The 15,116-nt window shown below is 42.9% G+C and overlaps 1 protein-coding gene across 1 annotated transcript; it reads right to left on the bottom strand.

Annotated features, from left to right (window-relative positions):
* Positions 1 to 228: 228 nt before the first annotated feature.
* Positions 229 to 992, bottom strand: LOC134223221 (uncharacterized). The gene is made up of 2 exons (XM_062702358.1): positions 645 to 992; positions 229 to 573 (listed from the first exon to the last, which is right to left on the bottom strand). The coding sequence occupies exons 1-2, from the start codon at positions 860 to 862 to the stop codon at positions 315 to 317; spliced, it is 477 nt and encodes a 158-aa protein (XP_062558342.1). The 5' UTR covers positions 863 to 992; the 3' UTR covers positions 229 to 314.
* Between the last annotated feature and the right edge of the window lie 14,124 nt (positions 993 to 15,116).

Genomic DNA, 15,116 nt, shown 5'->3' with positions numbered 1-15,116 from the left:
TTTAAGCTACAATTAGGCAATCAAATACGATAATTTGACCACCAGCAACTGCGACCATCGAAAGTACCAGCCACGGTGGGCCTGATGTGTGCATCGGAAGTATTGTTTTTGGATCGCTGATGAAACGGAATTGTATGATTCAATTTAAAGGTATAATTAACTATTGATTGGTTCCTGTATTTGCCCTTGCTGCGTGGTGGTATTATTAATTCTCCAATAAACGAGCGGTTTTAGTTTCTGTATGATATTTAGTATGTACATCGAAAAACCATGGCCATTTTAATTTCAAATTTTAACTCTTCAATATAAAAAATCTACTTCATCATTGTATCACGTTTCATGTTCCGTTCAAAATGTTTAATGATTTCGCTTTCCGGATAGATCAAAGATTCATATACAGTTCCACGCTCATCCTCTATCGAAAGGTTATCTTCCGCCAAAATCGTCGTGATGATCTTCACCCCATTCGGAACGCTGACAACTTTCGTGTGACTCCGATAGGATCTAGTCGAGTCAGGATTCGGTTTTGGATCTTGACCAATCACTAGCGAAACGTTCCCATCGTTCAATAGTCTTAAAGAATCAAAATATATGAGTGATGAAAACTAACTTGCTCATTTAATTGAAAGTATCATCAATCATACCGTTGCTGTATGTTTTGTTTGAATGAAGGATCACTTCTGGTGTTGTACCCATTTACGCTCACACCGCGCTGATTTTCCATTACTTGAATTTTGCCTTCGAACAACTGTCGCATGGCATTTACACGAGAATTTCCCTCGGGATGGATTTTCAAAGCAGTTGTTGGGCTAAGGAAATCACCGCAGCACGCAACTGGTTGAACTTGTTCGATAACGTTCATTTTGAGATCAAAATTATTATTTGCTATAAATTCATAAATTTGTATTCACTTCACTGACAAATTTCAATGGCGAGGGTTAAGTTTGAAAAATAAAATTTAAATAATATTGCCAAAGCCAGCTATGATTCACATCACAGTATTTTGTCACGGCAGTATTTTGTGGTATTTTGTGAAGGTTGGATTCGTATTTTTTCTTCTTTATCTTCTTTATTGGGAGAAGGGGAAAGGCCGTTCGAGTAGTGCTCGTATAGGCACTTTCTCGAATGGGCGCAAAACCTTCTCATCTTTTCGTATCAACAAAATTTACATTGACTCCAAATGATACATTATGGTCTTAAATATACAATCATACACTACTTATAACTAACATATGTACAGAAACAATTTCAAGAAAAACACTATACAATAAAACAAACAAAAAACTTGCTAACGTGTAGAGTTGGTAGTGGTAGTGATAAGAAGGGTGAATTTCTTTTTGCGGGTCAATCGTGAAAGGTGAAAATCGAATTCCGATGAACAACGGTTGAACGTCCTACACATACCAGTGAGAGGCTCATTATGTCCGTAATTTGTGCGAGCACCGTGAAGAAACAGAAAATTGTTTGACCGAAGCTGTCTATAGGGAATATTTAAATTCAGACTAGCTAAAAGACCAGAGCAATCAACTTTGGAGTTCAGAAAATCAGAAACATAAAGCGCCTTGGAGACGTCGCGGCGCACACTTAAAGGTTCTAATTCTATAAGCTTACAACGATCATCGTAACTGGGAAGATTGAAGGGATCGTTCCATGGTAGGTGGCGCAGAGCAAAATGTAAGAATTTGCGTTGAATGGTTTCAATACGTTGAATACTGTTGAGATAGTATGGTGCCCAAACAATGCACGAGTATTCTAAAATCGATCTCACAAGTGAACAATACAGGGATTTGAGACATTGAATGTTTTTGAAATTCTTAGCTATGCGGAAGATGAAACCGAGTGTTTTAGAGGCTTTTGAGGTGATGTATCCGATGTGGTCCTTAAAAGTCAGCTTCGAATCTAACAGAACACCTAGATCTTTGATCACTGATTCTCTTTTTAGACTGACAGCGCCAACTTTGTAGTCAAAATCGAGCGAAGAGCGTCGGCGGGAGAATGAAATTATCGAGCATTTACTAGCGTTCAAATCCATGCGGTTAACTGTACACCAATCGGTGAACCGCTCTAGTTGGGATTGTAGGAATAGGGCATCGTGTACAGTATTAACTATCCAATATAGTTTGAAATCATCAGCAAATTAATCATCATTAAATCATCAGTATTAATTTTCATACGATCGATTTACCGGCACGTTTCTGGCAATCCATTCAAGATTCGACCAACCTAGAGCAAGGATATTAGCCTCTCGATTACTTGCTATTGTAAAAGTTCATTGCAAACTAAAAATTAGAAAACTGTTTTACAATTCGTAGGTCTATCTATTCGGAATCTCCAGTAAGATAATTTCTTTAAAATTTCGTGGTATTTTGTTTTAATAACAGTGACGAGTAGAAATAGAAACGAAATATGATGTACTGATTGATTAAAATGGCTTCCAGGGGCCAAAAAACAGTATATTTAACATTTATTGCTGCTTAGGTGCTTTTATATAGGTATGTTGCAGTTCAAAACAAACCTTAAATACCAAACCGTAATATTAAAGAGAGTGATACAATGTCTATTTGTGCTGGATTTGGATTACCCTGTTGAACATATTGAATTGTAACAAAAAAAACCTTTTTTTAAAAAAAATTATGATTAAGAAAACAGCTATTCCAAGCCTTGACATGCCAACAATGTGCTTCGCTCTCCATTCGTTTCGGTGAATAATTCTAACTGATTCCGAACATTTCCCCACCCCATCTTCTTCGACTCTCAAGCAATGTCATCTCGACGAGCTGTTTTGTTTGTTGATCCTCCTTTTCTCAGGGTGTCTAGTGGTACCAATAATGTCATGCAGCAGGTCCAAAGAGGCCGCCTCTGCCAGTCGTCGAGACGAGGAGCATGTCGTGATCCAGCAAAGGATTGTTCGCTCACGACTATCGGATATTGCTGCAGAAATAAGCTGCTGTATGGTGCATTCATTAATTGGGGGGTTTTGGCTTAGTTAGATATCTTTACTAGTTTTTGGTTGGATGAAGAATAGCTATTCTAGTTCCAGTATTCATCGTCTCTAAAAGAAATAAGTTCAAAGCTTCATAGATCTACCTCTTTCTTGAAATGGATTCTTTAAAATACTTAATGATTGAAGCTTGTTGATTATTTTTATTGGCGCTCTTATCGCTAGCAACAAATCCCTGATAAACTTATGGAAAAAGCCATACGCGTCAAGTATCTTTTGACCTCATGAATAGATTATGACGAAACCTTCCTCGTATTGTAGGATGCATCAACAGGCTTTTTTAGCCCCAATCACGATGGGCCACGCCGAGGATTTAGGAGGAAAATATTATTTTCACATTGAAGATGATATTTTAGGAACAAAGTGTCTTCAGCGAAGTCAAAGCTCAATATTCAAGCTTTATTTGAAGTTTGTTGCAATAGGGCAGCGGTTCTCAACCTTTTTCTTGAGAGGTACCTCTTCAAAATTTCACATTCACTAAGGTACCCCCTATTATTTTTCGCTGTGAATGAAAATAAGCATTACTCGTGAGATATATGGCTCTCCAAAAATTTGTGTGAAATTTTGTTATTTCGTGATACTTTCCAATTCAAATTTAGTTTATACATCAAGTTCCTATATCACTCTGAAGACTTTTGGGGGCATTCGAGTCTCTTGAAAGTAAGCTTCCGCGCCTTTTGAAAGGTGCCTTCCTAGCCTCTTGAAGGGAGCCTTCGGAGCTTCATGAAAAAAAGCTTCCTTAGCCTCTTGAGAACAGGCTTCCAAAAAGAAAAATATCGAGTCTCTCGAAGAAAAGCTTCCGAGCCTTTTGAAAGGAATCTCCCGAGCCTCTTAAAGGAGGATTTCCGAGCTTCTTGAAAGATGGTTTCCGAGCCTCTTGGATGGAGGATTCTGAGCCTCTTGGATGGAGGCGTCCGAGCCTCTTGGAAGGGGGCTTCTGAGCCTCTTGAAAGAAGGCTTCCGAGCATCTTGGAAGGAAGTTTCCAAACCTATTGGAAGGAGGATTCCAAGCCTCTTGGAAGGAAACTTCCGAGCCTCTTGGAAGGAGGCTTCCGAGCCTCTTGGAGGCCTTCAAGCCTCTTCGAAGGAGGCTTCCAAGCCTTTTTTAAGGAGGCTTCTGAGCCTCTTAGAAGAAGGCTTACGAGTCTCTTGTAAGGAGGCCTCCGAGTCTCTTGAAAGGGGGCTTGCGAGTCTATTAAAAGGAGGCTTCCGAGCGTCTTGAAAGAAGGCTTCCGAGCCTCTTGAACGGAGGCTTCCGAGCCTCTTGAAAGGAGGCTTCCGAGCCACTTGAAATGAGGCTTCCGAGCCACTTGAAAGGAGGCTTCCGAGCCACTTGAAAGGAGGCTTCCGAGCCTCTTGAAAGGAGGCTTCCGAGCCTATTGGAAGAAGAAGTCCGAGCCTCTTGGAAGGGGGCTTCCGAGCCTCTTGGAAGAAGGCTTACGAGTCTCTTGTAAGGAGGCTTCCGAGTCTCTTGAAAGGAGGCTTGCGAGTCTATTAAAAGGAGGCTTCCGAGCGTATTGAAAGGAGGCTTCCGAGCCTCTTGAAAGGAGGCTTCCGAGCCTCTTGAAAGGAGGCTTCCGAGCCACTTGAAAGGAGGCTTCCGAGCCACTTGAAAGGAGGCTTCCGAGCCACTTGAAAGGAGGCTTCCAAGCCTCTTGAAAGGAGGCTTCCGAGCCTCTTGAAAGGAGGCTTCCGAGCCTCTTGAAAGGAGGCTTCCGAGCCTCTTGAAAGGAGGCTTCCGAGCCTCTTGAAAGGAGGCTTCCGAGCCTCTTGACAGGCATTGTTGGTTGAATCATACTCAAATCTCAATCATCGAGACTTCAAGCACACAATGCACAAGCAATGCATTGAGTTTCTCGGACAGAATCGTATCGCTTCGCTCACTCGCCGAAAAATAATTTCGAGCTGAAAAGCGTCAAAACGCAATAGATAAAAGCATATTGTCTAAGGGTTAGTTTTGGGCTAAGAATTGCTCTGCATATTTTAGAACTGGGGAATTTAAGGGATTTTGAGGTTTTTTCATTATTTAAAAATGGCTTTTTGTACGAGAAAATCAAGATGATCAGTTCTAGAAATGGTCGGGGTTCAGCCAAATCACACCAGCGCCATCGAAAAATTACCGATTTTTCTGCTCAAACTTTCGTTTAGCAGATTTAATTGATCACAAATCGCATTGAATATCCCTCAACCCCATAACTGAGGATGTCCTACAGCAAATGTATGCTTACATTGATATGAAACTGTTTCCGTTTTCCTTGTAAGAACAAAATATCACAAGTCAGTCGAAAAGCCGCTTGGTGCGGTTTGGCTGAACCCCGACCAAATGTAAAACCAAAAATTCCACCTCAAGCTTAAATAATAAGATTTGACTTTGCTGAAGACACTTTGTTCCTAAAATATCATCTTCAAGGCGAACATATTTTTTTTGAGGTACTAATCTACTAGAAGCGAATTATTTGGAAATAACAACTTCCCAATTTTGGTTAGCGCCCACGCCCATTGGAAGTATTGTTTATAAGGAACGTTTGTAACATTTCTTTTGGAATGACCTCTATTTTGTACTCAAACGTTTGTCAAACGTTTCTAAACCGCATCGCAAGCGGCACGCACGGTCTGCATGGGCATTTCGTTCCAGATTTTGAGAATTACGTCTTGAACTGGTCCAAGTTACTGACCTTGTATTCGTACAGCTTTAACATAATAAAGGACCAAACAAAAAAGCTAAGAGGGTTCAAATCCGGGAAGCTGGATGGTCGCAATCTTTTGTCCAAAAAGTCGATGAAATTGTCCCCATTCATTCATTTATTTAGTTAACATCTAAATAGATAACACTGAATCAACAATTTGACGCCACAATACACGGTTCGAGGCCGCATCTCTCCATCCTCGGATACGCCCCACGCTCGCCAAGTCGTTCTGCACCTGGTCTGCCCATCTCACTCGCTGCGCTCCACGCCGTCTCGTACCTGCCGGATCGGAAGCGAACACCATCTTTGCAGGGTTGCTGTCCAGCATTCTTGCAACATGTCTTGCCCATCGTACCCTTCCGGCTTTAGCTACCTTCTGGATACTGGGTTCGCCGTAGAGTTGGGCGAGCTCATGGTTCATTCTTCGCCGCCACACACCGTCTTCTTGCACACCGCCAAAGATGGTCCTAAGCACCCGTCACTCGAATACTCCGAGCATTGTCCATGTTTCATGTCCGTAGAGGACTACCGGTCTTATTAACGTCTTGTACATGACACATTTGGTGCGGTGGCGAATCTTTTTCGACCGCAGTTTCTTCTGGAGCCCGTAGTAGGCCCGACTTCCACAGATGATGCGCCTTCGTATTTCACGACTAACGTTGTTGTCAGCCGTTAGCAAGGATCCGAGGTAGACGAATTCCTCGACCACCTCGAAGGTATCCCCGTCTATCGTAACACTACTTCCCAGGCGGGCCCTGTCGCGCTCGGTTCCGCCCACAAGCATGTACTTTGTCTTTGACGCATTCACCACCAGTCCAACTTTTGTTGCTTCACGTTTCAGGCGGGTGTACAGTTCTGCCACCTTTGCAAATGTTCGGCCGACAATGTCCATGTCATCCGCGAAGCAAATAAATTGACTGGATCTGTTGAAAATCGTACCTCGGCTGTTACACCCGGCTCTCCGCATGACACCTTCTAGCGCAATGTTGAACAACAGGCACGAAAGTCCATCACCTTGCCTTAGTCCCCGGCGCGATTCGAACAAACTGGAGTGTTCGCCCGAGATCTTCACACAGTTTTGCACACCATCCACCGTTGCTTTGATCAGTCTGGTAAGCTTCCCAGGGAAGCTGTTCTCGTCCATAATTTTCCATAGCTCTACGCGGTCTACACTGTCGTATGCCGCCTTGAAATCAACGAACAGATGGTGCGTTGGGACCTGGTATTCACGGCATTTTTGAAGGATTTGCCGTACAGTAAAGATCTGGTCCGTTGTCGAGCGGCCGTCAACGAAGCCGGCTTGATAACTTCCCACGAACTCGTTCACTAATGGTGACAGACGACGGAAGATGATCTGGGATATCACTTTGTAGGCGGCATTAAGGATGGTGATCGCTCGAAAGTTCTCACACTCCAGTTTGTCGCCTTTCTTGTAGATGGGGCATATAACCCCTTCCTTCCACTCCTCCGGTAGCTGTTCGGTTCCCAGATTCTGACTATCAGTTTGTGCAGGCAAGTGGCCAGCTTTTCCGGGCCCATCTTGATGAGCTCAGCTCCGATACCATCCTTACCAGCTGCTTTATTGGTCTTTAGCTGTTGAATGGCATCCTTAACTTCCCTCAAGGTGGGGGCTGGTTGGCTTCCATCGTCCGCTGAACTGACGTAGTCATCTCCTCCGCTGCCTTGACTTTCACTGCCTGTACTCTCAGCGCCATTCAGATGTTCCTCGTAGTGCTGCTTCCACCTTTCGATCACCACACGTTCGTCCGTCAAGATGCTCCCATCCTTATCCCGGCACATTTCGGCTCGCGGCACGAAGCCTTTGCGGGATGCGTTGAGCTTCTGATAGAACTTGCGTGTATCTTGAGAACGGCACAGCTGTTCCATCTCCTCGCACTCCGCTTCTTCCAGGCGGCGTTTCTTCTCCTGAAAAAGGCGGGTCTGCTGTCTCCGCTTCCGTCTATAACGTTCCACGTTCTGCCGGGTACCTTGCTGCAGCGCGACTGCCCGCGCTGCGTCCTTCTCCTCCAGAATCTGTCTGCACTCTTCGTCGAACCAATCGTTCCGTCGACTTCGACCCATATACCCGACGTTGTTCTCCGCTGCGTCGTTAATGGCTGCTTTGACTGTATTCCAGCAGTCCTCAAGAGGGGCCCCATCGAGCTCACCCTCTTCCGGCAACGCTGCCTCGAGATGCTGCGCGTATGCAGTGGCGACATCAGGTTGCTTCAGTCGCTCTAGGTCGTACCGCGGCGGTCGTCGGTACCGAACATTGTTGATGACGGATAGTTTTGGGCGCAGTTTAACCATCACCAGATAGTGGTCAGAGTCGATGTTAGCGCCACGATATGTCCTGACGTCGATAATGTCGGAGAAGTGCCGTCCATCAATCAGAACGTGGTCGATTTGTGATTCTGTCTGCAGTGGTGATCTCCAGGTGTACCGATACGGGAGGCTGTGTTGGAAGTAGGTGCTACGAATGGCCATATTCTTGGAGGCGGCGAAATCAATTAGTCGTAGGCCGTTTTCGTTCGTCAGCCGGTGAGCGCTGAACTTTCCAATAGTCGGTCTAAACTCCTCCTCTTGGCCAACCTGAGCGTTCAAATCTCCTATGATGATTTTGACGTCGTGGCTTGGGCAGCTGTCGTACTCACGTTCCAGCTGCGCGTAGAATGCGTCCTTATCATCATCGGTGCTTCCGGAGTGTGGGCTATGGACGAAATTGTCCCCATATTAGGCTAAAATCGCAATTTTCGTGTATAAAGGGTTATCGTCCTATTGGAATACGTAGGGCTCATCTCCGTCTTATCACCGGGCCACTGAGGGCATCAATCGTCCACAAAACCTCAGTTTTGAAGTACGCCGCAATGATTTTGAACTTCAAAAACGGCTATTTATGATGCCCCCAGTGATGGGAAATGTACAGTAAAACACTGTGATTATGTGAATATTTACATTTTATACGATCAAATTTCATGCACCAAACAAACTGAAACAGTTTTCCAAAAAATGTACGCGACATTGTGACTATTTTTTGCCGATGAGACAAACTGTTTGTTTGCTTCTGTGTGATAGTCTCGTCCGTCGCATTCGCATGGCAATGCATGAGTTTTTGTTTCGGCTCGTGCGCAGCGCAAACAGAACAGAATCGAGTTCAATTACCTGTGGCGCACAGCCTGGAAAGAGTGCTAGCCACAGGTACTGATTTATTAGTTCTAATCTCCAAAATAAGCAAGGAGTAATGAAAAGAAAAATCGACACCAAAAACGGTTATACGTTGTGAAATTATTGTACAAAAACAATAATTGTGGGGAGAGAAAACAGTAAAAGCAAGTGCTGACTGTTGTCTGCTTGGCAGGGCTGCTGCTGCGGCTGCCGTGGTTTTGTTTTTCTGTGACTGCATGGCAGAATGAATAATAAAAAAAAATGTCAACCGTTCCCGTCCCTGGATGCCCCAATCCATTTTCAACGCGCGTAATAAACAAACAACAAGTGACAGAATGTCGACACCACACACATCCGATAGCTTATATATACCGCTAACGCTGACACCAATACTATACAGAATATGTACATTGGGCCTACAAACACAATGATCAAACATTTGTATTCGAACTTATTGGCAGATAAAAGTGAGGTTAAAAACGAAGGATCATCATTCGATAAATTGATGATTGACGCGTTCTATGCACTGTTTCTTGTGTTTAAAATGGAAGAAAATGTTTTATAATGAAAACCCTGCATTGATTCTCACAATTGAAGTGATAAGAGAGCGTAAATTTTGATTCCAGTTTTGAAATGTTTCGAAACTTAACCTCACTTTTAATTGCCACCCTGTAGGACATAGGACTGAGAAAGCCAAAAAAATCCTTCAAATAATGTTGACGAAAAAATGAAATCAGAATACCAATGCGCAAGCTGCATGATCCTGAATGATTGAGTGGCCTTTATAGTAGATGTCACCAAACATCTCAGTGAATTGAACATAAAGCTGCAAATTAGGGATCATCACGTTGAACTTTTATTATCTTACATGCAAACTATTGAAACAAAATTGAAACAATTTCCCACAATTTATTGTCGAAAACTAATACATTTTTTTTTAAACCTGTAGAAAACAGTCGATGCCTTGCAACAGAAATATTCAAACCTATTCGCTAATTTTTGAGAACACAGTTACGCAACATCGTTTATTGATGTGAATAATATATTTGGAATGTTTCAAATGGAGATAATTGACCTCCAACGGGGGGTCAAATTGAAATTTCAGAAAGACATATCTTTCGTAAGATATTTTCTCTTCCCAGAAGTACATATATGTGTGAACAACTCTCATGAATAATGAAAGCAGAAAAAAGTAATTGTTGATCTTCATTATCTGCTTGCGAAATTTGATCACCGATTGCGAAATCAATACATATGCGTCGAGTATTGGAACAATTCCATGTCCTGTTACGTAGAAAGAAAAAGAAAATAACACACAAAAAAGAACGCAATGAATTGTGCTCAGTTTTTCTTCAAAACAATTTAAGCCATTCTGTAAATCTTAATGCCATTCTGAAAAAAAAGTATTTTACTTTGGTTGTTTTGAAAATGTATAAGAAATATATACCGAATATTTTCTGGCCCGCCAGCAAGTGGCCATTTTAAAAATTGGCCCGTGGCTTGCAAAGGTTGGGCAGGGCTGCCCTGGACAGACCTCCACAGTTTGAGGTATCGGCAGGTCATCTCCCGATTGTACAGTTGAGCTGAATTATATTAACAAGGTAAGCTGGGGGTTTCTCAAAATCTCAACCCTAAAATTCATCATTGTCGACATTAGGGTAAATGATGTATATTGGACAAGCGCAGGACATTCATTAGAAAATATATCGAGATTGAATAGTATAAAACAATTGAAAACCACTAGGTTCATCCAAATACATAACCTATGATTAGTCTTGTGTCTCCATTGCCCAATTTTTGAGTAAATCACGTTTACTAGGTGTAAACTGTGATATACTGCAAACTGAAATATTTTCTTTTTGGACATCAAATATATAATTTCGACATGGAAAATGCATATATTTTGGACAGAGTCATTTTCTCCTAATTTAAAAATGGCCACCTACAGATCTCAATGGTATGACTTACCTACACGTATCCACATTCATTTAAATGCATTTATTTGCTTAACTGACATAGATGAAACCAGAAATTAACATTGTTTCGCAATCTTATCGATATCATTGAAAACAGCCTGAAAGCTGGCAATTAATGTTTCATCCATGTACTGTACATGGGGTGACCAATAAATGTCTGATGCATAAAAACATAACTTCATTTTGGTCCAAGTTCATGTTAAGCGATTGGAATATGTTAGTATCTCAATTACAATTAAACTTTGGCCGCAGGACCTCAAGATTGCCGTTTGAACCAATTTAAACGTGTTTCAGGTGCATGTTACGAAGAGTCCTATAATGCATGTTCTCCTGCATACTGGCGTCCAGCAGGCACTTTGGTAGAAAGCTTTACATTTTAGATAATTTTAAAGATAAATAATAGTTGATTTGTGAATTCTCATCAGGAGCCGCTAGAGTTGAGGTAAAAGTATGCAATGATCATACTTTCGATAAAAAATTTCCTACACATTATCTGCAGTTGATCGAAGAAGCTTAGGCTTGTCCAAAATATGTACATGTCCAAAATATATCATTTACCCTATTCACCCCTCTCCGTATTATCTGGTTATGCTCAACAACTCAACAATATCCCCAAGCTGCTCTCAAAATATCCAAAAGATTATCACTGATCTGCTGCGTTCTGAGTAGATTTTAATTTTGATACTTATATCGTCGCACCAAAGGGGGAACTGAATCAAATGTACCGTCAGAATTTTTCGTTCTGATTTCTTTTCGTTGGCCAGAGAAAAGTTTTTGAAAACACTTCAAGCGTAAAGTAATCGGTTTTCTTGTTTCTGCTCGGAATCTAAATCAATGGTAGTTTTTATATTGACGCTGCTTCCGAATCGCTCTCAATGATTACATTTCAATTGACCCATCTGTTGACCCGGTAAAACCGTCCATCTTCCGTGGGACCTACGGTGTCAACTTCCAGCCACCCGTGACAGATAAATAGCCGATTGTGATTCTTGGCCCTCGGGGTATATGCGCTCTATTTTGTTTTATTTTCGACGATTCATGGACTTGACTCCCACTGAATTGCAATAAAACTTCGGTGCCGGTGCCCCAGCGCAGTGCAGTGAGGCCCAATTATAGGTCAAAAGCGAAAAGACCACCGAAGTCAATCAGTTTATCACGACCTTCTTTGCGATGGTATGGTTTGGGAATGCAGATTGTCTTCAAGGCAAAACGGTTACGCCAGCAGTGCCTGGTTCCTGGCGGATTTCTGGTTGCAAGGCAATTAAGTAACAGTTTGGAAACGGCATGGTTTATGCTCTCACTTTGCACAATAATAAAGCCCAGCAGACAGTTCCGTCGTCGAACGCGAACGAACGAGCGTGGTATTGTGTGTAGGTATAATGTTTGCAATTTAAGACGATAAGATCGATTTCGGAGCACTGAATTGAAGGCGCTTGTTTGGAGGTCTACGCGAACGATCGTGTGACATTTGAATAGCAATTTGGCTTTTGACAACATATTCAGTCGATAATCTTAGGGGGTGTCATATTTACCGTCATGCCGCCGTGATTGAAGTGACAAATTGAATTGTATAAATAAGTTTAAGATGCTGGCAGTTGGCCGAAATCCATTCGAACCAATAAGGTTGAAATTTGCAAATGAAATGTCACTTAAAAAAGAATGTGGCATAGATTTAAATCTTCAGGCTCCATAATTATGATTGATGGGGATTGGTGATGATTAAGTTTTGAATAGAACGAAGTGAGGTGTGATATCCTTTTGAATCTACTGATATTGACATTACTTCTTACTTAATTCTAGCTATAGGATATGAATCAGCAAAAAGGATGTGCCCCTTCAAGGTTAAAAAAATCTTTTTTTTTAATCCGAAGTTTCAATGAATTTTATAATTGAAATATATTTCATACAACATACGCTGGGCCAAATGTTAGAAGCATAAAATGCGATTAAGTTTTAAAAATATCTGTAACGGCTTACGAAGAACAATATTTGTTTCTCAAAAAACAAACGACAAAAAAATGTATTCGCGATGCAGAAGGGTTGTACTTGTAGTTCTCGACCTTTAAAATCGACAGATTACTGGCGTTTTTTGTTTGATTGGGAAAATTCCATGATTATTTAGTCACAACGTAGGAAAGGGTTCATCACTTTAACGAATTTCCAGACAGTATTGTGCTTTCGTGCTGTGCGGTTCTATTTGCTCTTTGCTAAGTGAAGTTTTTAATACTATCCGAAGCTATTTTAATTTCAGAGTTCAGTGCGTGATCTCTCTTGTTTCGGACAGCAGAACGATCGCGCGGTCGGCCGAATTATTGTGTTCTGCATTGCGCGGCCGGTGATAAAATTAATCAGTTCAGTGCGTGATCTCTCATGTTTCGGACAGCAGAACGATCGCGTGGTCGGCCGAATTATTGTGTTCTGCATTGCGCGGCCGGTGATAAAATTAATCAGTTCAGTGCGTGATCTCTCATGTTTCGGACAGCAGAACGATCGCGTGGTCGGCCGAATTATTGTGTTCTGCATTGCGCGGCCGATGATAAAATTAATCAGTTCAGTGCGTGATCTCTCATGTTTCGGACAGCAGAACGATCGCGCGGTCGGCCGAATTATTGTGTTCTGCATTGCGCGGCCGGTAATAAAATTAATCAGTTCAGTGCGTGATCTCTCTTGTTTCGGACAGCAGAACGATCGCGCGGTCGGCCGAATTATTGTGTTCTGCATTGCGGGGCCGGTGATAAAATTAATCAGTTCAGTGCGTGAACTCTCTTGTTTCGGACAGCAGAACGATCGCGCGGTCGGCCGAATTATTGTGTTCTGCATTGCGCGGCCGGTGATAAAATTAATCAGTTCAGTGCGTGATCTCTCATATTTCGGACAGCAGAACGATCGCGTGGTCGGCCGAATTATTGTGTTCTGCATTGCGCGGCCGGTGATAAAATTAATCAGTTCAGTGCGTGATCTCTCATGTTTCGGACAGCAGAACGGTCGCGTGGTCGGCCGAATTATTGTGTTCTGCATTGCGCGGCCGGTAATAAAATTAATCAGTTCAGTGCGTGATCTCTCATGTTTCGGACAGCAGAACGATCGCGCGGTCGGTTGAATTATTGTGTTCTGCATTGCGCGGCCGGTAATAAAATTAATCAGTTCAGTGCGCGATCTCTCTTGTTTCGGACAGCAGAACGATCGCGCGGTCGGCCGAATTATTGTGTTCTGCATTGCGCGGCCGGTGATAAAATTAATCAGTTCAGTGCGTGATCTCTCATGTTTCGGACAGCAGAACGATCGCGTGGTCGGCCGAATTATTGTGTTCTGCATTGCGCGGCCGGTGATAAAATTAATCAGTTCAGTGCGTGATCTCTCATGTTTCGGACAGCAGAACGATCGCGTGGTCGGCCGAATTATTGTGTTCTGCATTGCGCGGCCGGTGATAAAATTAATCAGTTCAGTGCGTGATCTCTCATGTTTCGGACAGCAGAACGATCGCGTGGTCGGCCGAATTATTGTGTTCTGCATTGCGCGGCCGGTGATAAAATTAATCAGTTCAGTGCGTGATCTCTCTTGTTTCGGACAGCAGAACGATCGCGCGGTCGGCCGAATTATTGTGTTCTGCATTGCGCGGCCGGTGATAAAATTAATCAGTTCAGTGCGTGATCTCTCATGTTTCCGGACAGCAGAACGATCGCGTGGTCTGCCGAATTTTTGTGTTCCGCGTTGCGCGGCCGGTAATAAAATTAATCAGTTCAGTGCGTGATCTCTCATGTTTCGGACAGCAGAACGATCGCGTGGTCGGCCGAATTATTGTGTTCTGCATTGCGCGGCCGGTGATAAAATTAATCAGTTCAGTGCGTGATCTCTCTTGTTTCGGACAGCAGAACGATCGCGCGGTCGGCCGAATTATTGTGTTCTGCATTGCGCGGCCGGTAATAAAATTAATCAGTTCAGTGCGTGATCTCTCTTGTTTCGGACAGCAGAACGATCGCGCGGTCGGCCGAATTATTGTGTTCTGCATTGCGCGGCCGGTGATAAAATTAATCAGTTCAGTGCGTGATCTCTCATGTTTCGGACAGCAGAACGATCGCGTGGTCGGCCGAATTATTGTGTTCTGCATTGCGCGGCCGGTGATAAAATTAATCAGTTCAGTGCGTGATCTCTCTTGTTTCGGACAGCAGAACGATCGCGCGGTCGGCCGAATTATTGTGTTCTGCATTGCGCGGCCGGTGATAAAATTAATCAGTTCAGTGCGTGATCTCTCATGTTTCGGACAGCAGAACGATCGCGTGGTCGGCC

This window comes from Armigeres subalbatus, chromosome 3 (assembly GCF_024139115.2).
Source record: "Armigeres subalbatus isolate Guangzhou_Male chromosome 3, GZ_Asu_2, whole genome shotgun sequence".
Taxonomy (NCBI): domain Eukaryota; kingdom Metazoa; phylum Arthropoda; class Insecta; order Diptera; family Culicidae; genus Armigeres; species Armigeres subalbatus.
Note: the sequence above shows the minus strand (reverse complement) of the source record. Positions and strands in the feature narration are given on the sequence as shown.

Coding starts and splice junctions, on each gene's coding strand:
- LOC134223221 (XM_062702358.1), bottom strand. CDS start 862: ATGAACGTTATCGAACAAGTTCAACCAGTTGCGTGCTGCGGTGATTTC. Junction 574..644: donor AAACAAAACATACAGCAACG/GTATGATTGATG, acceptor TGATTCTTTAAG/ACTATTGAACGATGGGAACG.